The 23,544-nt window shown below is 36.7% G+C and overlaps 4 protein-coding genes and 1 pseudogene across 5 annotated transcripts; all 5 read left to right on the top strand.

Annotated features, from left to right (window-relative positions):
• Nucleotides 1-317: 317 nt before the first annotated feature.
• On the top strand, nucleotides 318-2,902 carry LOC144855670 (monocarboxylate transporter 12-like). The gene is made up of 4 exons (XM_078713583.1): nucleotides 318-429; nucleotides 1,201-1,344; nucleotides 1,643-2,467; nucleotides 2,571-2,902. The coding sequence occupies exons 2-4, from the start codon at nucleotides 1,251-1,253 to the stop codon at nucleotides 2,678-2,680; spliced, it is 1,029 nt and encodes a 342-aa protein (XP_078569709.1). The 5' UTR covers nucleotides 318-429; nucleotides 1,201-1,250; the 3' UTR covers nucleotides 2,681-2,902.
• A 778-nt stretch (nucleotides 2,903-3,680) lies between these two features.
• On the top strand, nucleotides 3,681-8,580 carry LOC144855612 (monocarboxylate transporter 12-like; annotated as a pseudogene). Its single transcript, XR_013614844.1, has 4 exons — nucleotides 3,681-3,991; nucleotides 6,869-7,012; nucleotides 7,325-8,150; nucleotides 8,254-8,580. The product of XR_013614844.1 is annotated as a monocarboxylate transporter 12-like (transcript).
• Nucleotides 8,476-15,642, top strand: LOC144855203 (monocarboxylate transporter 6-like). Its single transcript, XM_078713014.1, has 4 exons — nucleotides 8,476-8,508; nucleotides 9,151-9,295; nucleotides 13,497-13,640; nucleotides 15,180-15,642. Exons 1-4 carry the CDS (start codon nucleotides 8,476-8,478, stop codon nucleotides 15,227-15,229), a joined length of 372 nt encoding a protein of 123 aa, XP_078569140.1. The 3' UTR covers nucleotides 15,230-15,642.
• A 785-nt stretch (nucleotides 15,643-16,427) lies between these two features.
• LOC144855201 (monocarboxylate transporter 12-B-like) lies at nucleotides 16,428-19,004 on the top strand. Its single transcript, XM_078713013.1, has 4 exons — nucleotides 16,428-16,634; nucleotides 17,338-17,481; nucleotides 17,810-18,628; nucleotides 18,826-19,004. Exons 1-4 carry the CDS (start codon nucleotides 16,430-16,432, stop codon nucleotides 19,002-19,004), a joined length of 1,347 nt encoding a protein of 448 aa, XP_078569139.1. The 5' UTR covers nucleotides 16,428-16,429.
• A 1,015-nt stretch (nucleotides 19,005-20,019) lies between these two features.
• On the top strand, nucleotides 20,020-23,016 carry LOC144855446 (monocarboxylate transporter 12-like). The gene is made up of 4 exons (XM_078713307.1): nucleotides 20,020-20,227; nucleotides 21,147-21,290; nucleotides 21,755-22,585; nucleotides 22,703-23,016. Exons 1-4 carry the CDS (start codon nucleotides 20,023-20,025, stop codon nucleotides 22,873-22,875), a joined length of 1,353 nt encoding a protein of 450 aa, XP_078569433.1. The 5' UTR covers nucleotides 20,020-20,022; the 3' UTR covers nucleotides 22,876-23,016.
• Nucleotides 23,017-23,544: the final 528 nt, after the last annotated feature.

Raw genomic sequence — 23,544 nt, 5'->3', positions numbered from 1 at the left:
CGTGTCGTGGTTTTCGGTTAACATTATGTTCTGCGTGTTTTTAAAAGTCAGACATGACGCAATATTCCCTACATAATGTAATCGCCCAATACCGTAGCGAATAATTGGTTCTATTATAGAACAACACGCAACACCGATATTTTTCTACTGGTATAGGCAGCTAGCCAACTTGACGCGTTCGGTAAGTATCAAATGCGACGAAACGAAACTTTTTGAATCGGGAAAACATGAAGGAAAGAGAAGAAAGAAAAGCATCTGTGTTGAGAACAGTTGTGTTGGTGATCGGTGCACATATTGTTTTGATTTTAACTGATGGACTTACTTTATGTTTTGGTGTTTATCTGAATGACTTAGCAGACGAATTAAATGCAGGTTTAGGAGTGTTAGGAGCAGCATCCAGTCTACTCAATACAATTCTACATTTATTCGGTAAATAATTTGTACTTAATAATTTAATTTAGTAGTAGGCCTAACAACCATGTACGTTAGGAACTGGTAGAAGGTGTAACTAGCCTATGTCCTACATTATGTCTCAATATGTCTCCACGTATTTATATTATGAATCACTAATCAGTTACTTCAAGTAGTTGAAGCATCATGTTTAGGCCTACACTGCTGAGCTCTGTCTACACTATCAAACTGGTTTGATAAAAAAAATGTGCTCAAATATGGTCGTGATATGACATCATCATGTCCATATATGGCCACGTCACATCACATTTTGTTGTCACATAAAGTTTAATAGTGTAGACAGACCTGTGGATTCTTTAATTAGATATGTAGGCCTGTATTCTTTCTGAAGTCTTAATTTATATCAAACAAAACAGACAAACAACGGCGCAGTTTCAAGGAAAAAACAGATACAATATTTTTGTGGGTTTTGCATACCACATTAAGGGAGTGTAAATAGAAAATCATTACGATTAATGAATAACTCAACACATTGATTTCAAATGGATGTGCTGGACCGGATCCTCCGATTAGTAAACTAAATAACTGCTATGGGTGATTTGACTTTTAATTATGTATTAAATATTTTCTGTTTTTCAAGGTCCGATTGGCACGTTTATCGCCCTACAAATTCTTATTCGGAGACCCACAAAGTAGTCCGCTCAATAAGAGAGTGTGCCCGGAAAGGGGTTGTTACAGCTGCAGGGCAATGTCAAAATGTTTTAAAAGATTGATTTTCTGTTTTTCTAGGTCCGATTGGCACGTTAATCGCCCTCAAAATTGGATATAGACGAACTATAATGTTGGGTACATTACTAACATCAGTTGGTCTTATCTTGTCATCTCAAGTGCAATCTGTTTGGCAACTATTTATCAGTTTTTCGTTAATAACAGGTAATTATGTTAATTGTATTTTTTGTTTATCCAAGATGATGTCCTTGAATAATATAGGCCTTAACACGTATTTAAATTGTGAAAACCAACAACATTTTCGATTTAAAACAAAACAAATCTGATCTTTATGTGGAAAATTAAACCCTACTGGTGAAGAAATTGCATTGGCCTAGATTCCTTTCTTGAATATACTCCGCTAGGAAATCTGCCAAATATATTACATCCCCTTTTACGTACTGTCATTCAACATGTAGGCTATTTAAAGTCAGATGTGTTTTTATTTTTTGTTTGTCTGCAGGTTTTGGCGTTTCAATGGTATTTTCAAACACGGTTGCGTTTATAGGAATTACCTGTGACGAGAATATTTCAATTGCTAATGGTGTAGTATCGGCTGGTACGGCTGTTGGCTTGATCGCCTTTCCTTTCTTAATAAACGTACTAAGATCAATGTATGGCTGGAGAGGATCTCTACTACTCCTAGGGGCCTGTGTACTCCATGCAACTGTGATTAGTGTGGTTATTTTCAAAGATCCAAAAACAACGGAAAGAAAGACTATTTATTTAGAAGATGAGAAGTTTATTGAAGTACGCGCTGATGATGACGAAAAGAAGGAGATAATTGAAGAGGAAAAAGGAACAAAAGAATTATTGAAAGAGTATTTAAAGTTACCGCTAACGTATCCTCTTTTTGGATTCATGTTGATTATAGCGAATTTATTTTATGTATCGTTTATTGGTACTGCTTACCATCTTGTATCCCATGCCGTAGACATCGGTATATCGGAACACAACGCGGCACTTTTAATGACAATTTTCGGTATTGGTAACCTCGTAAGTCGGCTGTTTAACGGAGTTCCGATTAAATTCAACTTAATCACGTCTTCCAAACTGTTCTCTTTAACGTTATTAACGGCGAGTGTCTGTACGTTCTTGATACCGTTTTGCACACGCTACGCATCTTTAGCTGGAAACATTCTCATTATAGGATGGTCGGTTGGTGGATCTCTTCCGCTTATTTACCTTATTTCGAGAGAAATTGTTGGAGTTCGGAACTTTCACAAAGCGATGGGTGTGTTACTGTTCAGTACTGCGCCCTCTGGTGTGGTTGGTGGTTTCTTTACAGGTAAGTTTAATAATCTAATAAGGCCGGGCCTATAAATGTGTAAAAGATATCTGTACTGTCGTATAATAGGCCGACTTATAAATTAATGTTTGTTGTTTTTCAGGGTGGATCTATGACGTTTCTGGTTCGTACGACACCGCTTTCTTCGCTATGGGATCACTGTTCTTCGTTGCCTTTTTGTTTCAAGTGCTGCCAAGAATTTACTTAAAATAGGAGTGGAGTTGTGGCTTGGTGGTTATGATGCTTGGCTACCACTCCAAAGGTCCTGGGTTCAAGTCCCGTCACATGTCAGGATTTTTTCTAAGGACAAAATTAAAACTCCATTCCCAAAGACTTGTAATAAGACTTTGTTTATGTAGAGCATCTTGTCTATATGTTTGTCTTGTGAACCTCTGAGGGTCCCTAATGATCAGCAATTGCTGGATGGATCACCCTCTTTAAATATGGTTTAAAAAAAAAAAAAAAACTAAGATAAGAGATATATACACGGCCGCCGGTGCTGAAACGTCATTGAATGTCCTGGTTCAAATCCTGTTTTATTGACGTGCCACTATGCTGCTGTCAAGTCAAAAAGTCATTCTACGCGTATTTTCAGGACAATAGCCGCGCGCATGAAAGCGTATTTTCAGGACTCAATAGCCGCGCGCGTGTTAGCGTATTTTCAGGACTCAATAGCCGCGCGCTCAAATGATCGCACACTCAATATGATACTGGCTCGTCAACTTGTGATCCGTAGGCCTACTGTTTTCCGTTATTTGCAGAAAAAACATACATTAATTTGAAAATTCGGAAAAAATTTAATTTAGAAATAACATTAAAATTAGAATCACATACAGTAACACAGTCACATTAGTCAATTTATGTATATAATTTATTATGCATAAAATAGCGTTTTAGAATTTACGTATTATTTATTTGTTAAATTTAAATCGTAAAATTATAATTTTACGTGAGTGTTTATTATGTATTCCCGTTGAATATCATTTGTTTTTTAATTAATATTATCGGTACAAATCCAGGTTTCAGTGAATAATATGTGCGCAAAACGGATATGACGCAATATAATCGTGATTGCTAATAGGCTAATTTGTTCCGACTCCGTTATAGATTTGCAATATCAAGGTTTGATAAGATGTGACATCGATATGAATTGGTTAGTTGATTGAACGGTGGTCTCACTGATATCAAGTGGCTATTGTGATATACCTGTGCAATCATGGCGGCTAGGCCGCCGTGTCATTGACAAAATAATCGATCATAATTTACGTAAATAGTAGTTGATTTTGATTGCAATGGAACGTAGGCCTACTGTTGCCGAAAACATGAAGGAAAGAGAAGAAAGAAAAGCATCTGTGTTGAGAACCGTTGTGTTGGTGATCGGTGCGCATATTGTTTTGATTTTAACTGATGGACTTACTTTATGTTTTGGTGTTTATCTGAATGACTTAGCAGACGAATTAAATGCAGGTTTACGAGTGTTAGGAGCAGCATCCAGTCTACTCAATACAATTCTACATTTATTCGGTAAATAATTTGTACTTAATAATTTAATTTAATAAGTCGTATTATTCATATGTCAACAAATTATTTACAAGTGATTCTACTCGTAAAGCTTTCTGGCGTTTTGTTAGAGAACGTAGAAGATCACCAGCACCGTTATCTTTTAATATTAACGGTGTGAATGTTTCGTCACACCCTGTAATTGCTAGCTCATTTAATGATTTTTTTGTTTCTGTTTTTAACCCACCCATAATTCCCAGCTGTGAACCTCCAGTTTGTAATGTCCCAATCCCTGAACTTTCTCAACTTAACTTTAACGTCTCTAATGTTGAGAAGGTGATTAATGGACTTTCGTCTAATAAATCTCCAGGTCCTGATTCCGTGCATCCATACTTATTGAAATCTGCTTCCGAATTTATTGCTCCACCATTATTTAATTTGTTTAACTTGTCCCTGCGTATGGGGGAAATCCCCGCTAAGTGGAAAATGTCCCATATCACTCCTATATTTAAATCTGGTGATAAAAATGCAATTTGTAATTACAGACCAATATCCCTTACCCCTATATGTTCGAAACTGCTTGAAAAAATACTGTTTTCAAGTATATCTGATCACGTTGCTTATAATTGTCCAATTACAGAAGCCCAGCACGGTTTTTTTCCCTCCCGTTCCTGTGTTTCCCAACTTACCAACCTAACTCATTCCTGGGCATCTTCGCTGGATAAAGCTAAAGCCCCCAGAATTGATGTTATTTTTCTCGACTACGCCAAAGCGTTTGATAAACTGCCTCACCATATTATTTTAAATAAGCTGGCTAGTCACTTCAATATCAGAGGCAATGTATGGAAATGGATCAAGTCATTTCTATTGGGACGTTCCCAAAGAGTCTTGTATCAAGGATCCATTAGCTCATCATCCCCAGTTACCTCTGGCATACCACCGGGCAGCGTACTTGGACCCCTTATTTTTAACTTGTTTATAAATGACCTTCCCTCATCTATTATCTCTCCATGTGCATTGTTTGCCGATGATACGATAATTTATAGAAACATATTTGCAGTAGACGATGAAGTTGTTCTTCAGTGCGATCTGATCAGGCTTTCCTCTTGGTGTGATCTAAATGAAATGGAGCTTAACTTAAATAAAACCAAGGTTCTCCACATTACAAGATCAAGCAAAGAGTATAGACCTGTTTATCGTATAAATGACTTGCCTATTAAATCCGTATCTAGTCACTGTCATCTGGTGGTCACGATTAATAGTGAACTTACTTGGGATGACCATGTAAACTTAATTATTTCTCGTTCAAATCGAATGTTGGGTTTTATTACTACTATTGCAGGAGGATCATCCCCTTCAGCTATTTTCTCGCTCTATAAAGCTCTCATTGTCCCCATCCTTGAATATGGTGTCCCTGCGTGGTTGCCTCGAACCAAAAAACTCACGGAACGTATCGAGGCAGTCCAGCGAAGGGCTACTAGGCTTGTCCTTAAACAAAGAAGAGGTGAAATGGAATACGAGGAACGTCTCACTAAGCTAAATTGGCCTACACTATCTAATCGAAGAAATTATCTTCTGTTATCCTTTGTTTGTAAATCACTTATTGGAACGGTTGATTGTAGTAGTGTTCGTCAATCTATAGTTGTTAATGGCCGACACCTTGATACACTCAAGTTCATTGATCACTATGCTCGAACCAATTGTCTTCATCATTCCGCTATTAACATATTCCCTAGGTTATGGGAAGAGTTACCGGAAATGATAAAAATTCTTTAATTTTAGACAGTTTTCCAACATTTTTAAATTCACTTAAATCACATGTATTATATTGACTTTGTTGAATCGATTTTAAGTATTTTATCCTTTTGTTTTATATTGACAATGTTGATTCGTCTATTTGTAATATAAAGTTTTATAGATAGTTTATTTTATATCTTTGTTGTTACTTTGGGAGTACGGAACCTGAACTCTTGTTATAGTGATTAGGTTCACTTTTAGGTTCCTGCCTACTCCCTTAGTTTCTGTGTTTGTGTATGTTTGTAACTGGTTTTTGGCAATAAATAATAATAATAATAATAATAATAATAATAATAATAATAATAATAATAATAATAATAATAATAATAATAATAATAATAATAATAATAATAATAATAATGTAGTAGTAGGCCTAACAACCATGTACGTTAGGAACTGGTAGAAGGCGTAACTAGCCTATGTCCTACATTATGTCTCAATATGTCTCCATGTATTTATATTATGAATCACTAATCAGTTACTTCAAGTAGTTGAAGCATCATGTTTAGGCCTACACTGCTGAGCTCTGTCTACACTATCAAACTGGTTTGATAAAAAAAATGTGCTCAAATATGGTCGTGATATGACATCATCATGTCCATATATGGCCACGTCACATCACATTTTGTTGTCACATAAAGTTTAATAGTGTAGACAGACCTGTGGATTCTTTAATTAGATATGTAGGCCTGTATTCCTTCTGAAGTCTTAATTTATATCAAACAAAACAGACAAACAACGGCGCAGTTTCAAGGAAAAAACAGATACAATATTTTTGTGGGTTTTGCATACCACATTAAGGGAGTGTGAATAGAAAATCATTACGATTAATGAATAACTCAACACATTGATTTCAAATGGATGTGCTGGACCGGATCCTCCGATTAGTAAACTAAATAACTGCTATGGGTGATTTGACTCTTAATTATGTATTAAATATTTTCTGTTTTTCAAGGTCCGATTGGCACGTTTATCGCCCTACAAATTCTTATTCGGAGACCCACAAAGTAGTCCGCTCAATAAGAGAGTGTGCCCGGAAAGGGGTTGTTACAGCTGCAGGGCAATGTCAAAATGTTTTAAAAGATTGATTTTCTGTTTTTCTAGGTCCGATTGTCACGTTGATCGCCCTCAAAATTGGATATAGACGAACTATAATGTTGGGTACATTACTAACATCAGTTGGTCTTATCTTGTCATCTCAAGTGCAATCTGTTTGGCAACTATTTATCAGTTTTTCGTTAATAACAGGTAATTATGTTAATTGTATTTTTTGTTTATCCAAGATGATGTCCTTGAATAATATAGGCCCTAACACGTATTTAAATTGTGAAAACCAACAACATTTTCGATTTAAAACAAAACAAATCTGATCTTTAGGTGGAAAATTAAACCCTACTGGTGAAGAAATTGCATTGGCCTAGATTCCTTTCTTGAATATACTCCGCTAGGAAATCTGCCAAATATATTACATTCCCTTTTACGTAAAAAGTAACTATACAACTTCCGTCATTCAACATGTATTCAAAATCAGATGTGTTTTTATTTTTTGTTTGTCTGCAGGTTTTGGCGTTTCAATGGTATTTTCAAACACGGTTGCGTTTATAGGAATTACCTGTGACGAGAATATTTCAATTGCTAATGGTGTAGTATCGGCTGGTACGGCTGTTGGCTTGATCGCATTTCCTTTCTAAAATAAACGTACTAAGATCAATGTATGGCTGGAGAGGATCTCTACTACTCCTAGGGGCCTGTGTACTCCATGCAACTGTGATTAGTGTGGTTATTTTCAAAGATCCAAAAACAACGGAAAGAAAGACTATTTATTTAGAAGATGAGAAGTTTATTGAAGTACGCGCTGATGATGACGAAAAGAAGGAGATAATTGAAGAAGAAAAAGGAACAAAAGAATTATTGAAAGAGTATTTAAAGTTACCGCTAACGTATCCTCTTTTTGGATTCATGTTGATTATAGCGAATTTATTTTATGTATCGTTTATTGGTACTGCTTACCATCTTGTATCCCATGCCGTAGACATCGGTATATCGGAACATAACGCGGCACTTTTAATGACAATTTTCGGTATTGGTAACCTCGTAAGTCGGCTGTTTAACGGAGTTCCGATTAAATTCAACTTAATCACGTCATCCAAACTGTTCTCTTTAACGTTATTAACAGCAAGTGTCTGTACGTTCTTGATACCGTTTTGCACACGCTACGCATCTTTAGCTGGAAACATTCTCATTATAGGATGGTCGGTTGGTGGATCTCTTCCGCTTATTTACCTTATTTCGAGAGAAATTGTTGGAGTTCGGAACTTTCCCAAAGCGATGGGTGTGTTACTGTTCACTACTGCGCCTTCTGGTGTGGTTGGTGGTTTCTTTACAGGTAAGTTTAATAATCTAATAAGGCCGGGCCTATAAATGTGTAAAAGATATCTGTACTGTCATATAATAGGCCGACTTATAAATTAATGTTTGTTGTTTTTCAGGGTGGATCTATGACGTTTCTAGTTCGTACGACACCGCTTTCTTCGCTATGGGATCACTGTTCTTCGTTGCCTTTTTGTTTCAAGTGCTGCCAAGAATTTACTTAAAATATAAGATAAGAGATATATACACGGCCGCAGGTGCTGCAAAGTCTGCGACTGAAACTGTAATATGAGACGTCATTGAATGTCCTGGTTCAAATCCTGTTTTATTGACGTGCCACTATGCTGCTGTCAAGTCAAAAAGTCATTCTACGCGTATTTTCAGGAGGACAATAGCCGCGCGCATGTAAGCGTATTTTCAGGACTCAATAGCCGCGCGCTCAAATGATCGCACACTCAATATATAACGATTTGAAAATTCGGAAAAAATTTAATTTAGAAATAACAAATTAGAATCACATACAGTAACACAGTCACATTAGTCAATTTATGTATATAATTTATGATGCATAAAATAGCGTTTCAGAATTTACGTATTACTATTAATTTATTTGTTAAATTTAAATCGTCAAAATTATAATTTTACGTGAGTGTTTATTATGTATTCCCGTTGAATATCATTTGTTTCTAATTAATATTATCGGTACAAATCCAGGTTTCAGTGAATAATTTGTTCTGTGCGCAAAACGGATATGACGCAATATAATCGTGATTGCTAATAGGCTAATTTGTTCGACTATGTTATAGATTTGCAATATCAAGGTTTGATAAGCTGTGACATCGATATGAATTTGTTAGTTGATTGAACGGTGGTCTCACTGTGACTATTGTGATATGCCTGTGCAATCATGGCAGCTAGGCCGCCGTGTCATTGACAAAATAATCGATCATAATTTACGTAAATAGTAGTTGATTTTGAAGAAAGAAAAGCATCTGTATTGAGAATCGTTGTTTTAGTTATCGGTGCGCATATTGATTTTAACTGATGGACTTACTTTATGTTTTGGTGTTTATCTGAATGACTTAGCAGACGAATTACATGCAGGTTTAGGAGTGTTAGGAGCAGCATCCAGTCTACTTGCTACTAATATCAACTTATTCGGTAATTAAATTGTACTTTTTTACGTAAATAATTTAGCTAACGTTGTAACTTTTATTTAGGCCTAATTGTCGGAACTAAAAACAAATAATAATAATAATAATAATAATAATAATAAACAGTATTTATATAGCGCCTAATGGATCACTGACCCCTCTATGTGCTTTACATTAGACCTTAACTAATGGTAATAAACTATCCCCCGCCGGACACCATTCCGGTATTTCTTAGTCGAGGTTTCGGGGATGGAGACAATCAATAATGTGAAAAAAAAATGTAATTAAGCTTAACTATGCTTAACTAAGGTAAAACTATCCCCCGCCGGACACCATCCCGGTATTTCTGAGTCAAGGTTTCGGGGAAGGAATAAATGAATGAATGAATAAGTTAATTAATACCGGATGAGAACAGATGGGCTTTCAGTCGTGATTTAAAAATACTGACTGAAGGAGCAAGTCTCACAAAGAGTGGAAGTTTGTTCCATAATGAAGGTGCTATTGCTGCAAAAGACCTTCTACCATAAGCAGTGGATGGTAATGTTAGAAGAAATTGATCACCAGACCTTAAAGAGCGCGACGGGATGTATTCAGAAATGAGCTCGCGAATATAATCAGGGGCAAGCCCATGTAACGCTTTGTAAGTGATCAGCGAGATTTTAAACGTTATTCTCTTACACACTGGCAGCCAGTGAAGCTCTTTCAACACCGGTGTAATACTGTGCCGCTTTTTAGTCAAAGTGATCATCCTTGCAGCAGTGTTTTGAACTAGCTGGAGTTTTGCAATCTCATAGTCAGGTAAGCCACATAAAAGACAACAGTCAAGACGCGAGCTAACAAACGCGTGATGAGCTTTTTAGCAGATGCTCTATCAAGGTACTTGCGAACTTGACCGATTTTCCTGAGCGCAAAGTTAGCTGACTTGCAGATGTTATTAATGTGTCCCGACATACTTAGCTTGTTGTCGATTGTAATGCCAAGATTGCGTGCAGAAGGAACCGTTTGAACTCCGAGCCAACCTGAATTTGGTCAATTTGGTTATTGTTCCGCAAAAACCGGGAGGTGATGTGAAGTACCTCTGTTTTGCTGCTATTAAGTTTGAGTTTATTGACTACCATCCATTTCTTGACTTCTTGGAAGCAAGATTCAAGTTGTGAAATAGCACTATCTGTTTGCAAAGGATTAAACATCATATACAGTTGTGTGTCATCCGCGTACACCATCAGCTCAACTCCATCTTAAGAACTAACAATATCTTCTAATGGCGATGCATAAAGCGTGAAACACAGAGGGCCCAGTACAGACCCCTGTGGAACACCATCCAGTAGCGGAGACGGATTCGATGTTGACTCTTTAATAGCAACGGATTGAGTGCGGTTGAGCATGTATGATTGAAACCACTTGAGAACTGTGCCATCGACTCCATACCGATTTGATAGTCTCTGCAGTAATATTTTGTGATTTATGGTATCAAATGCTGCAGTTAGATCAAGTAACACTAGTACTGCTTCACTGTGTACATCAACAGCGCGAAGTAAATCAGAGAGGTTTCAGTAGAATGGTGTTTACGATAGGCTGATTGTCTCTTGCCGTGCAGGTCATTTGTTACAAAATGTTTAGTTAACTGAGCGGCAACACATCTCTCAAGTATTTTTGAAATGAAAGATAGATTGGAGATTGGACGGTAATTCTTCAATATTTCTGGGTCTAAAGAGAGTTTCTTAATAAGTGGTGTTAAACGTGCAGCCTTGAAGATATGAGGAACTGTTCCACATGATAGTGATCTGTTGACAATGTCACATATGGTGGGAATGAGTTCATCGAGACATTCCTTCAAAAGCTTTGATGGTATAGGATCTAGAGGACAAGTAGATGATTTGGAAGCCATTATTATCTTGCGTAGATCCTCGTGAGACACATTAGCAAAAGTATTGAAAGAGTGTACATCAAGTACACTACCGACACTGTAAGGGTCATTCTCGAGTTCAATTTTAACTTTATGAATCTTATCACGAAAGAATTCAGAAAATTGACAAGCCATATCCTCTGAAGACTCATGTAGAGGAAGAATCTGCTTATGATTTGCTGAAGTGAGATTGTCAATCAAGTTAAATAGCTTGCCCTGCTCACACTTTGATACTTGACATCTGTGGAAGTCGGTCTTTGACTTTTCAAGTAACTGTTTGTATGTGTTGCATTCACTGTGGTACAGTTGTTTATGTACCTCTAAACCAGATGAAGCCCATTTCCTTTCACAGCGGCGTTTGACTCTCTTTTGTTTACGCAGGTTCTCATTATACCAGGGAGCGTGAGGTCTCAGTATTATGGACCTGGTAACTATTGGGGCATGCAAGTCCAAAAGATGAGAAAGGACGTTGTTGTATTGAGCTACAAGTGTGTCAATTCCTGCAGCAGGGTTCGTAATCAACTCAGATTTCACAATGTCACTCTTAAAAGACTTAATATCAATTTGGCGCAATTTACGGAAACTAATTCGATGCCTAGTGGAATCCGGGCGTGATATACTCAAATGACACACAGTTGAATAATGATCAGAAGGCTGATCAGTATGGATGCTAATATCATTTATAAGTTCATCTGTATCTCTGCAGATTAACAAGTCAAGTGTGTGACCACTCTTGTGAGTGGGTCTGGTAACGTGCTGAGTGAAACCAGAAATGGATAGAAGGTTCTTCATAGTAATCGCATCACTGTTTTGCACGTCGTCCATGTGTAGATTAAAATCCCCTGCCAGTAGAACACGACCAGGAACATTATTGATCAACTCAAGAAGAGTCGAGAAGTCTGAAAAGAACATCTTAGTTGTTATCTTGTTGTTTCTTGAGTAAGGTGGTCTATAAATAATGTACAGCCTACAAGAGGACGACTTTGCAGTGATGGTGATATCTATATATTCAAATGATTTAAATATCGGTCCACTATTAGCAGTAGCTAAGAAGCCTTTTCGCAAGATCACACATACCCCTCCACCTGTTGAGTGATTTCTGGATCGGTGAAGAAGTTCAAAGTCAGGAAGAGTATTTTTAATATCAGCTATAGCACGGTTGGAACGATCATCATTTGTCAGCCATGATTCGGTTATAGCAAAGATATCTAATTTCTTAGTAATTGTGAAGTCACAGACAGAAGTCTTAGGTTTTATAGACCTGGCATTCCATGCAGCAAAGTTGACGGGTTGTATACGTGAATTGTTACGAGGTTGCAACTGTATCTTCACTAGATTGCTATTATCACAATGTTTGTTATCAACTACAGGTATCGACACCTGATTTGTTTACAAGTCTCCTTTGGGCTCTCATACCCCTTCGAGTACGCTTACCCCTGTACAATCCCAGTGAACAAACATGATGAAATAAGGCAAGGGGTAATCCTGGTTTGGCACAAATATTGAAGGCCAATAATGCTTGCCTAGAGTATGACATGTTTTCAATTCACAAATATCAGGTAGCCATATGCAAATTAGTTGTACTCCATTATTGCTGAAAAACACAGGCAGGTAAGATGCTATTATTCAGCCATGCACCAACATCAATGATGCTACTGCAGGAGCCTAGATAAGTAAGTAGAATTAAAATCACTTGAAATGACAAATTAAAATTATAAAACAGGAATAAGTTAAGTGACTGGAAACTAATAACTGGACAGGAAACAGTCAAACAGTATAAAATGTCAAAATTTGATACAATATTGATATATTTCTTGATATATTTCTTATATAGACAAACATGGCATATGTAGGTATAGCCATAGTGAATAGAATTTGACTTGTATAACCAAGTCTGATCTGTAGCATTAAATTATTAAGTAATTCAGTCAGGAAAAGTAGTAGCCTATAAAATGTATGCATTGATATACTTATGAATGTAAAGTATTTAATCGCCGAAAAATACAGTGTTAAGGGCCTACGGTGCGCACTGATGTACTGAATGACATTCATTCATTCTGTTTTTATTTAGGATATCTGATAATGTAATGTATAATACGGAAATAAGAGGATAAAGGATTAGACCTACCTGCAGGTCCGACTGGTCAGGTCAAACTGACTAGGGCCGCTTTGATTAACCTATACAAAGTCCACACCTCACATAAATGTGAACGACGACCAGTCTTCGGATACAAGTCAACAATTTATTAGATTAGTAATTATTTATGAGTGATTTTCGTTTCTATATGATCTGTTTTTCTAGGTCCGATTGGCACGTTAATCGTCCTCAAAATTGGATATAGACGAACTATAATGTTGGGTACATTACTAACATCATGTGGTCTTATCTTGTCATCTCGAGTGCAATCTGTTTGGCAACTATTTATAAGTCATTCGTTTATTACAGGTAAGAATAATTATTTAAATTTCAATTTACAGCTTAGTCCAACCAGTCCTTTAAAAAAGTAATGCTGGCGCCAATGAATTTAACGACCTTCACAACAAAAATATTTCTTTGTAAAAAAATTAATTTTAAATGGAATGCTACAAAAATAATCCTCCGCTTCATCACTGCATGGATACCTAATAATCAGACTACAACGTATCTTTGTTAAGTTACTATCAATACATTTTCATATATCACGCAATCTATTTTTCAACAATATACTAGTATAATAATAACATTGTAATTGAATAGTGAGGGATTAGTTACAGTGTTGAATTTGAATAAACCATTGGTATAAAGCCTAACTTTTTTCAATTTAATAAAAATCCAAAATGAACTTGCTGTTACAAACACAATTATTCAAAGAAACGCTCTACTACACATTAGGCTTGTTACACATTACCGGAATTCCCCCTCCTCTCGCAACGGACAGCAGTACAGATCTGGGGTCGTGTATGTAGCCTACTACGTCATTCACAAATTACCCACGCATAGCAGTGTTACTAGCGCCATCACAGATAACCTCTAATGTATCAAGCATCCATTCACACATGAACTTTGCGTCAAAATAAAAATTCATCGACAATCGAAATATAGCCGATATTCATTCCTTTTATTAGTCATATTGCCAAGGCTAATATTAATAATCGTGTGTCCTTATTTATTGCGTTTTGCCGGGGTTTTCCATAATTTAAGGCCAAATCATAATTGTGCGTATTTTTGTTTTGTATTTCCGATGCTTGTCGTACCTTATTTATCTTCATTTCCGTACGTCCGTAAATATTAGGCCGAATTTCGGTAGTAGTTTATGGACGTTCCGAAATTTGAACCGTGTTATACCGGTATCAGAGCAAAGTTTGCTTCTTTCTGCAAATTTCCTATCATTATTTATTTTGGAGTGTGGTTTAAACAACATGTTTGTACAGTCTATAATGGACATTGTGGTTTTAACATCTGACTTTATTTAGCATTTAGGCCTAATTCAAAATAATACAATTTAACGTTTTGCTCAATATATTTATAGCAGCAGCTTCATATTTTTGTATAACTTTTTAAAATTATTGATAATTAATTTGCATTAATTGATTACAGTTATTATAATGTATTACCGTACCAGAAGTACCTTCATCAGGGACTTTCCCGTGACGTTCGTTATGTTATCCTATTGTTAGTTCTGTATGTTTTATTACCGGCGGAATAATTTAGGCTACAATCCTCTGTTTGCTAGCGCACTAAGAGCGACATTTCCGGTGAATGAACTGGAACTTCGCCACAGGACAACTATCTACAGCCTTGGAATCTTTGGGCCACCCTTTAAAATAGTGCTGCGACCGCCCCTGGTCGACCAATCACAAACGATGAATGGCGTTGTGATTGGCCAATAGTTGCGCCGCGATCACGTTCATGCGTTGATTCCATTTACCGCATTTGAATAATTAATTGAATTCAAAGATTTCAGTTAAATCTAAAAATATGAGTTTTTATTTTATATATTTGCAGGTTTCGGTGTTTCAGTTGCATACAAACACAGTGGCGTATATAGGAATTAGCTGTGACGAGCACGTATCAATTGCTAATGGTGTTGTTACGACAGGAACGGCTGTTGGCTTGATCGCCTTTCCTTTCTTAATAAACGTACTAAGATCAATGTATGGCTGGAGAGGATCTCTACTACTCCTAGGGGCCTGTGTACTCAAAAAAAAAACCCAAAAAGGGAAGCCTGGCTAAAAGATAATGCCGCCACTTGTCTAAGTTTTAATAATTAGTAATGTGCAATATGAATTAATCAAAGATTTTACACATTTCGTACCTTTCCTACGAAAGAATAATAAATATATAAATATATGGCAAACTTATTGTACTGTATAAAAAAACAATTTGTTATTGAAAGTACTTTTAGAAATGATATATAATACTAAGATTGTTAGAGAAAGGTGAATGAATCACAAATAGAGACAAACAACTCAAATATCTACATATTTTTTATAATTAGTGTGTCAGAATAAATTGTACCATGTCAACCATATGACAATGCTGGGGTTAATAGGAGTTAATTATTGATTAAATAACTAATCTTGCTGAAGCATGTAAATACCCTCTGTTTGCGCTGGTTTTAATCACACCCCTCCTTCGACACTGTGTTTGCGCTCGTTTTAATCACACCCCTCCTTCGACACTGTGTTTGCGCTCGTTTTAATCACGTGACACCCCTCCTTCGACACTGTGTTTGCGCTGGTTTTAATCACACCTCTCCCTTCGAAACTGTTTGCGCTAGTTTTAATCACACCACTCCCCTCGACACTGTTTGCGCTGTGGTTTTAATCAGACCCCTCCCTCGACACTGTTTGTGCTGTGGTATGCTCGTATATACCGTCCCCTCCCTCGCGGCGCCGCCAATACCCCCTTCTTTCAAGTATTGGACAATTCGGAACGGCAAATCTTTTAACCATATACTAAATATTAGTCAATTTCCAACGTCACCCGGTCGCAGAGTGGTATTAAATAAAGTGTCGCCTATCTCGCAGCTTGTCATATCGATAATAAGTTTAGTGTCTGACTCAACCGTGTCATGACCATAATTTTTAATCTCTCCTTGCGCGACCATATTATTCTGATTTCATTTTGGCCAAATATCCAGAGCCTATAAATGGAGTATTCATGTTCGTATGTTGCCCTCTATGTCTACAGTGATGACATACATTTCGTGCATTTAGCCACACTGTAAAATTTAAGATTTCAACGGTGCCAACATGATGGACACAACAAAGGAAACAAAAACATCTTTGTTGAGAACCGTTGTGTTAGTTATCGGTGCGCATATTGTTTTGATTTTAACTGATGGACTTACTTTATGTTTTGGTGTTTATCTGAATGACTTAGCAGACGAATTAGATGCAGGTTTAGGAGTGTTAGGAGCAGCATCCAGTCTACTTACAACCGTATTACATTTATTCAGTAAGTTATACAGTGTACAGTATACGAATCAAAAATACTACAAACCCGTTATCCTTTTATCAATAACGGTATTTTGATATTATTCTGGTCAATTAGACGTAATGCTGAGCTGGCCTATGATGTACATTTATATTATAAGCAAGGTCTTATTGTTTGAGTCAAGAGTCGTTTGTCGGCAATATGACTGACCTTGTGTAAGTGAATATTATATTACGATAGAAAGAGTCCCAATGGTTACAATTGGGTCGTAAGAAAATTCCAAAATGATAAAAATCATGTAGGCATTGAAATTGTTTATTCATATTATGGGTTTTTTTGTGGAACCTGCAGGCCTTTCTCATTCTTGTTATATCCTATTGTTTGTTACGTTGTACACTTTTCTTTAACCAAACCAAGCGGACGGGTTATTATTATTAATATTTGTTATAGTATTGACCTCGATCGATAAAGGTCAGTTTTCTCGTCTGGTTTTAACTGTTTCCGTTTCTTTATGGGGAGTTGTGGATGACCGCCAAGTAGGCCTAATATGTTTTGAATTCCTCGATTTTAGCAAGCAAAAACGAAAAATAAATCTATACCTTATTTCGGAGACCCGTACCCACAAAGTATCCTGTTTAATATAAGAGTGTCCACGGAAGGAGATTATAGATGCAGTGTTTTTAATGTCAACTTATTTTAAAAGACTGATTTTCTGTTTTTCTAGGTCCGATTGGCACGTTGATCGTCCTCAAAATTGGATATAGACGAACTATAATGTTGGGTACATTACTAACATCATGTGGTCTTATCTTGTCATCTCGAGTGCAATCTGTTTGGCAACTATTTATCAGTCATTCGTTAATTACTGGTACATAATACTTTCACTAAGTGTTATTAGTAATGTTGTATTCATTGTTTCTGTTGTAATTAGGTAGACTAGAGTTAACTAGTTAATTTTTAAATTTTTTTTTTCTAGTTAACAATTAACTACTCAACGGTTATGTGGCTAGGCCTCTCCAAGAGACTTGTCTCCAAACTTTCATTAAATAAAAAGAAATAAAGTGACTCATGAACAACCAACATGGCTGTCCCTTGAATTCGGATATCAAAACTGTATAAACCCTGGACATTGGAACTAAAAGTCGGACATTTAAATCCACAACTTTTATTTTTAAAATGATTTTGTTTATCCGCAGGTATTGGTGTATCCATGGTATATGCAAACACGGTTGCGTTTATAGGAATATCCTGTCGTGAGCATGTATCAATTGCTAATGGTGTTATAACGGCAGGAACGGGATTGATCGCCTTTCCTTTCTTAATAAACGTACTAAGATCAATGTATGGCTGGAGAGGATCTCTACTACTCCTAGGGGCCTGTGTACTCCATGCAACTCTCATTAGTGTGGTTATTTTCAAAGATCCAAAAACAACGAAAACAACTATTTATTTAGAAGATGAGAAGTTTATTGAAGTACGCGCTGATGATGAAGATGACGAAAAGAAGGAGATAATTGAAGAGGAAAAAGGAACAAAAGAATTATTGAAAGAGTATTTAAAGTTACCACTAAAATATCCTCTTTTTGGATTTCTGTTGATTGTGTCGAATGTACTATTTATATCATTTGCGGGTGCTATATACCATCTTGTATCCCATGCCGTAGACATCGGTATATCGGAACAAAACGCGGCACTTTTAATGACAATTTTCGGTATTGGTAACCTCGTAAGTCGGCTGTTTAACGGAGTTCCGATAAAACTAAACTTAATAACATCAAACAAACTATTCTCTGTAACATTATTAACGGCGAGTGTGTGTACGATCTTGATACCGTTCTGTACACGTTACGTGTATTTAGCTGCAATTGTTTTGCTTTTTGGATGGTCTATTGGTTCGGTACCTCTTATTTACCTTATTTCGAGAGAAATTGTTGGAGTTCGGAACTTTCCTAAATCGATGGGTGTGCTGCTTTTTTCCACTGCACCCGCGGGTGTAGTTGGCGGATTCTTTACAGGTAAGCAATGGAAAGTGTTACCTCATAATATACCATAAACTGACTTAAGGGTCTTTTACACCTGTTCCTGTCCGGTAAATCGAACATCGATGTTTCTTTTCGCCGGAACAGGTGAGAAAGACACTTTAAACAGTATACCGTTTGAAATCATTCGCTAACTAGGCCTAACAGTTTTGTTTTATTATGTTTATTTTCAGGGTGGATCTATGACGTTTCTGGTTCGTACGACACCGCTTTCTTCGCTATGGCATCACTGTTCTTCGTTGCCTTTTTGTTCCAAGTGCTGCCAAGATTTTACTACTTAAAATATAAGATCGACAGAGATATTCACACGGCCGCCGGTTGTCCTAAATCCGTGACTGAATCTGTAATATGAGACGTCTTTTTGTTAAAATCCTGTACTTTTGCCACTACGCAGTTCGAGTCAAAAAGTTTCATTCTAAGAAACATAGCGTATGTACGGAATTCATTTGCCGCGTTGTCGCGTGGCGAGCAAAAAAAAAACCAAAAAGGGAAGCCTGGCTAAAAGATAATGCCGCCACTTTTGTCTAAGTTTTAATAATTAGTAATGTGCAATATGAATTAATCAAAGATTTTACACATTCCGTACCTTTCCTACGAAAGAATAATAAATATATAAATATATGGCAAACTTATTGTACTGTATAAAAAAACAATTTGTTATTGAAATTGAAATGATAAATAATACTAAGATTGTTAGAGAAAGGTGAATGAATCACAAATAGAGACAAACAACTCAAATATCTACATATTTTGTATAATTAGTGTGACAGAATAAATTGTACCATGTGAACCATATGACAATGTTGGGGTTAATAGGAGTTAATTATTGATTAAATAACTAATCTTGCTGAAGCATGTAAAAAACAATACCCTCTGTTTGTGCTCGTTTTAATCACACCCCTCCTTCAACACTGTGTTTGCGCTGGTTTTAATCACACCTCTCCCTTCGAAACTGTTTGCGCTGTGGTTTTAATCAGACCCCTCCCTCGACACTGTTTGTGCTGTGGTATGCTCGTATATACCGTCCCCTCCCTCGCGGCGCCGCCAACACCCCAGGCTTCTTTCAAGTATTGGGCAATTCGGAACGGCAAATCTTTTAACCATTATACTAATATTAGTCAAATTTCCAACGCCTATCTCGCAGCTTGTCATATCGATAATAAGTTTAGTGTCTGACTCAACCGTGTCATGACCATAATTTTTAATCTCTCCTTTGCGCGACCATATTATTCTGATTTCATTTTGGCCAAATATTCAGAGCCTATAAATGGAGTATTCATGTTCGTATGTCGCCCTCTATGTGTACAGTGATGACATACATTTCGTGCATTTAGCCACACTGTAAAATGTAAGATTTCAACGGTGCCAACATGATGGACACAACAAAGGAAACAAAAACATCTTTGTTGAGAACCGTTGTGTTAGTTATCGGTGCGCATATTGTTTTGATTTTAACTGATGGACTTACTTTATGTTTTGGTGTTTATCTGAATGACTTAGCAGACGAATTAAATGCAGGTTTAGGAGTGTTAGGAGCAGCATCCAGTCTACTTACAACCGTATTACATTTATTCAGTAAGTTATACAGTGTACAGTATACGAATCAGAAATACTACAAACCCGTTACCCTTTCATCAATAACGGTATTTTGATATTATTCTGGTCAATTAGACGTAATGCTGAGCTGGCCTATGATGTACATTTATATTATAAGCAAGGTCTTATTGTTTGAGTCAAGAGTCGTTTGTCGGTAATATGGTGGCCTGACTGACCTTGTGTAAATGAATATTACTAGAATATTATATTACGATAGAAAGAGTCCCAAATGGTTACAATTGGGTCGTAAGAAAATTCCAAAATGATAACAATCATGTAGGCATTGAAATTGTTTATTCATATTATGGGTTTTTTTGTGGAAACTGCAGGCCTTTCTCATTTTTGTTATATTTTGTAATGAATAATTTAGCGTATCATATTACGGTGTGAGGAGTACCATTGGTTGATATTGATTGGGTCGTAGAAAGCATGGTGAAACACAATATGTTAGACCATGGAGAAATTATTTCTCCATCGTTAGACCTATAGTAGTATTGATTACAAATGTAGGCTTTTGTTGTAAACACTTCTTGCATTTATTGACATTAGTTAGACTGCAGGCTTTAATTTCACTACAAACCATAATTTACGTAATATTTTACTAATAGGTCGACCTTGATCAACAAGCAGATAAAGGCTAAATTTGAACTCGTCTGTTTTAACCGTTTCCGATTCTCATAGGCTAATGTTGTTATGAAGTAGAGTTCGATTTAGTATATTGTTAATGTTATGTATATATTATTTTCTATTTTTTTCTAGGTCCAATTGCCACCCCCTGAGTATTTCGGAGACCCTCTTACTCCGCTCAATAAGAGAGTGTGCCCGGAAAGGGGCTGTGACAGCTGCAGTGAATTTTAATGTCAAAATGTTTTAAAATAACGATTTTCTGTTTTTCTAGGTCCGATTGGTACGTTAATCGTCCTAAAAATTGGATATAGACGAACTATAATGTTGGGTACATTACTAACATCATGTGGTCTTATCTTATCATCTCGAGTGCAATCTGTTTGGCAACTATTTATCAGTCATTCGTTTGTTACAGGTAATTATTTAAAAAAGTTTAATTATTACATTATTAGGCCTATTCTAGAATGTTTATCATATTCCTTTACAATGCTTGTGATATGCTGCATGGGTTCTTTATAAAGTGAATTCTCTGAAATTCGAATTTCAAAAAACAAAGCAAAAAACGAAAAACAAATTTTCAACAAACCTGATTTTTGAGAAATGCTACCTGTGGAAATGTGTATTGACCTATGACAGTGATTAGGCGTACGTTTTCCGTCGCTACGTTTACGCACACGTCTAAAGGGTCGTTCACACCGGTCCCGGGTACGGCACCGGCAAATAAAAATAAATCAAACGTCAATATTTCGTTTTCACACGACTACGCGCTCGATCCCAGCGAACTGAGCTTAAACTCTAACTATCAGCGAATTTTAACACTGGAGTTTTAAAACATTTAAAATCAAAATATTTAAAATGATTTGATTTTTATATTTACAGGTTTTGGTGTATCAATGCTATATGCGAACACAGTGTCGTATATAGGGATATCCTGCAGTGAAAATATATCAATTGCTAATTGCGTTGTTACGGCAGGAACGGCTGTTGGGTTGATCGCCTTTCCTTTCTTAATAAACGTACTAAGATCAATGTATGGCTGGAGAGGATCTCTACTACTCCTTGGGGCCTGTGTACTCCATGCAACTGTGATTAGCGTAGTTATTTTCAAAGATCCAAAAACACTCAAAACAACGAAAAGAAAGACTATTTATTTAGAAGATCAGAAGTTTATTGAAGTACGCGCTGATGATGACGAAAAGAAGGAGATAATTGAAGAGGAAAAAGGAACAAAAGAATTATTGAAAGAGTATTTAAAGTTACCACTAAAATATCCTCTTTTTGGATTTCTGTTGATTGTGTCGAATGTACTATTTATATCATTTGCAGGTGCTACCTACCATCTTGTATCCCATGCCGTAGACATTGGTATATCAGAACAAAACGCGGCACTTTTAATGACAATTTTCGGTATTGGTAACTTCGTAAGTCGGCTGTTTACCGGAGTTCCGATTAAATTCAACTTAATTACGTCATCCAAACTGTTCGCTATAATGTTATTAACGGCGAGTGTGTGTACGTTCCTGATACCATTCTGTACACGTTACGTGTATTTAGCTGCAATTGTTTTGCTCTTTGGATGGTCTATTGGTTCCGTACCACTTATTTTCCTTACATCGAGAGAAATCGTTGGAGTTCGGAACTTTCCCAAAGCGATGGGTGTGTTACTGTTCAGTACTGCGCCCTCGTGTGTGGTTGGCGGTTTCTTTACAGGTAAGTAGTTAGTATATACCGTACCATATGTTCTGTTTATATATTTATATATACTGTACATAATACTTATAGTCTACAGTATTAACAAACCTCAAATTAATGTTTGTTGTTTTTCAGGGTGGATCTATGACGTTTCTGGTTCGTACGACACCGCTTTCTTCGCTATGGGATCACTGTTCTTCGTTGCCTTTTTGTTTCAAGTGCTGCCAAGAATTTACTTAAAATATAAGATAAGAGATATATACACGGCCGCAGGTGCTGCAAAGTCTGCGATTGAATCTGCAATATGAATGATTAGCGTTTACTATGATGTAGACCCGCCTCCTGTAGATCAACTCTTTTCATTTGCTGTACATTTTTCGGATTATAATTTTTTATTATATATTATGCATTGTATTTTATAAATGTGGACATGGATAATAAAGTTTAATTTATTTTGATACCAAGCAACTCTGTTGTTGGGTAGATAACTAGATGAAAGCAAAGATTGTATAGCTAGCTCAGCTACGCAAGATAGATAGATAACTGTTGCCAGGTGCCATTCTACAACGTTACGCTCCCTGTAATCCCATGGACGCCATTCGAGCGGACATTAGCCACCATTTACCACAATCATTCGGGTATATTGTCCGCCTGCAGAATGGCGTCTAAGTTATTTAACTTAGCGGCGCTATACTCTCTTTGCTGAGAGGGTCTTCTTTCATACCTGCTCCTGCGCGCGCGGAAAATAAAATCGCGTCTGCTGAACGCGCGATACGACGCGCGAACCTGAAGTGGAGACGGATAGGTAGGTATACACTGTGGTGCTTATAAGTTGGTGCTGGGCCTATTGTCGCAGCGGTAGATCTATCTAGAAATCTATACAAAGTCACAGTTGTCGCGTATATTAAGGGCAGGGTGCGATGACTATGTTTGCTACTAGGCCTAGCCCATCAGATTGCTTGAATCTTGACGCACGC

Source organism: Antedon bifida, chromosome 11, assembly GCF_963402885.1.
Source record: "Antedon bifida chromosome 11, ecAntBifi1.1, whole genome shotgun sequence".
NCBI classification, from domain to species: domain Eukaryota; kingdom Metazoa; phylum Echinodermata; class Crinoidea; order Comatulida; family Antedonidae; genus Antedon; species Antedon bifida.
This window is presented reverse-complemented; position numbering and strand designations above follow the sequence as displayed.

Excerpts from the sequence above, each read along its gene's own strand:
- LOC144855670 (XM_078713583.1), top strand. The coding sequence starts at position 1,251 with ATGTTGGGTACATTACTAACATCAGTTGGTCTTATCTTGTCATCTCAA. Across the intron at positions 1,345-1,642 it reads CAGTTTTTCGTTAATAACAG|GTTTTGGCGTTTCAATGGTA; the intron begins GTAATTATGTTA and ends GTTTGTCTGCAG. Across the intron at positions 2,468-2,570 it reads GGTTGGTGGTTTCTTTACAG|GGTGGATCTATGACGTTTCT; the intron begins GTAAGTTTAATA and ends GTTGTTTTTCAG.
- LOC144855203 (XM_078713014.1), top strand. The coding sequence starts at position 8,476 with ATGCTGCTGTCAAGTCAAAAAGTCATTCTACGC. Across the intron at positions 9,296-13,496 it reads TACTAATATCAACTTATTCG|GTCCGATTGGCACGTTAATC; the intron begins GTAATTAAATTG and ends CTGTTTTTCTAG. Across the intron at positions 13,641-15,179 it reads AAGTCATTCGTTTATTACAG|GTTTCGGTGTTTCAGTTGCA; the intron begins GTAAGAATAATT and ends ATATATTTGCAG.
- LOC144855446 (XM_078713307.1), top strand. The coding sequence starts at position 20,023 with ATGATGGACACAACAAAGGAAACAAAAACATCTTTGTTGAGAACCGTT. Across the intron at positions 21,291-21,754 it reads CAGTCATTCGTTTGTTACAG|GTTTTGGTGTATCAATGCTA; the intron begins GTAATTATTTAA and ends TTATATTTACAG. Across the intron at positions 22,586-22,702 it reads GGTTGGCGGTTTCTTTACAG|GGTGGATCTATGACGTTTCT; the intron begins GTAAGTAGTTAG and ends GTTGTTTTTCAG.
- LOC144855201 (XM_078713013.1), top strand. The coding sequence starts at position 16,430 with ATGATGGACACAACAAAGGAAACAAAAACATCTTTGTTGAGAACCGTT. Across the intron at positions 17,482-17,809 it reads CAGTCATTCGTTAATTACTG|GTATTGGTGTATCCATGGTA; the intron begins GTACATAATACT and ends GTTTATCCGCAG. Across the intron at positions 18,629-18,825 it reads AGTTGGCGGATTCTTTACAG|GGTGGATCTATGACGTTTCT; the intron begins GTAAGCAATGGA and ends GTTTATTTTCAG.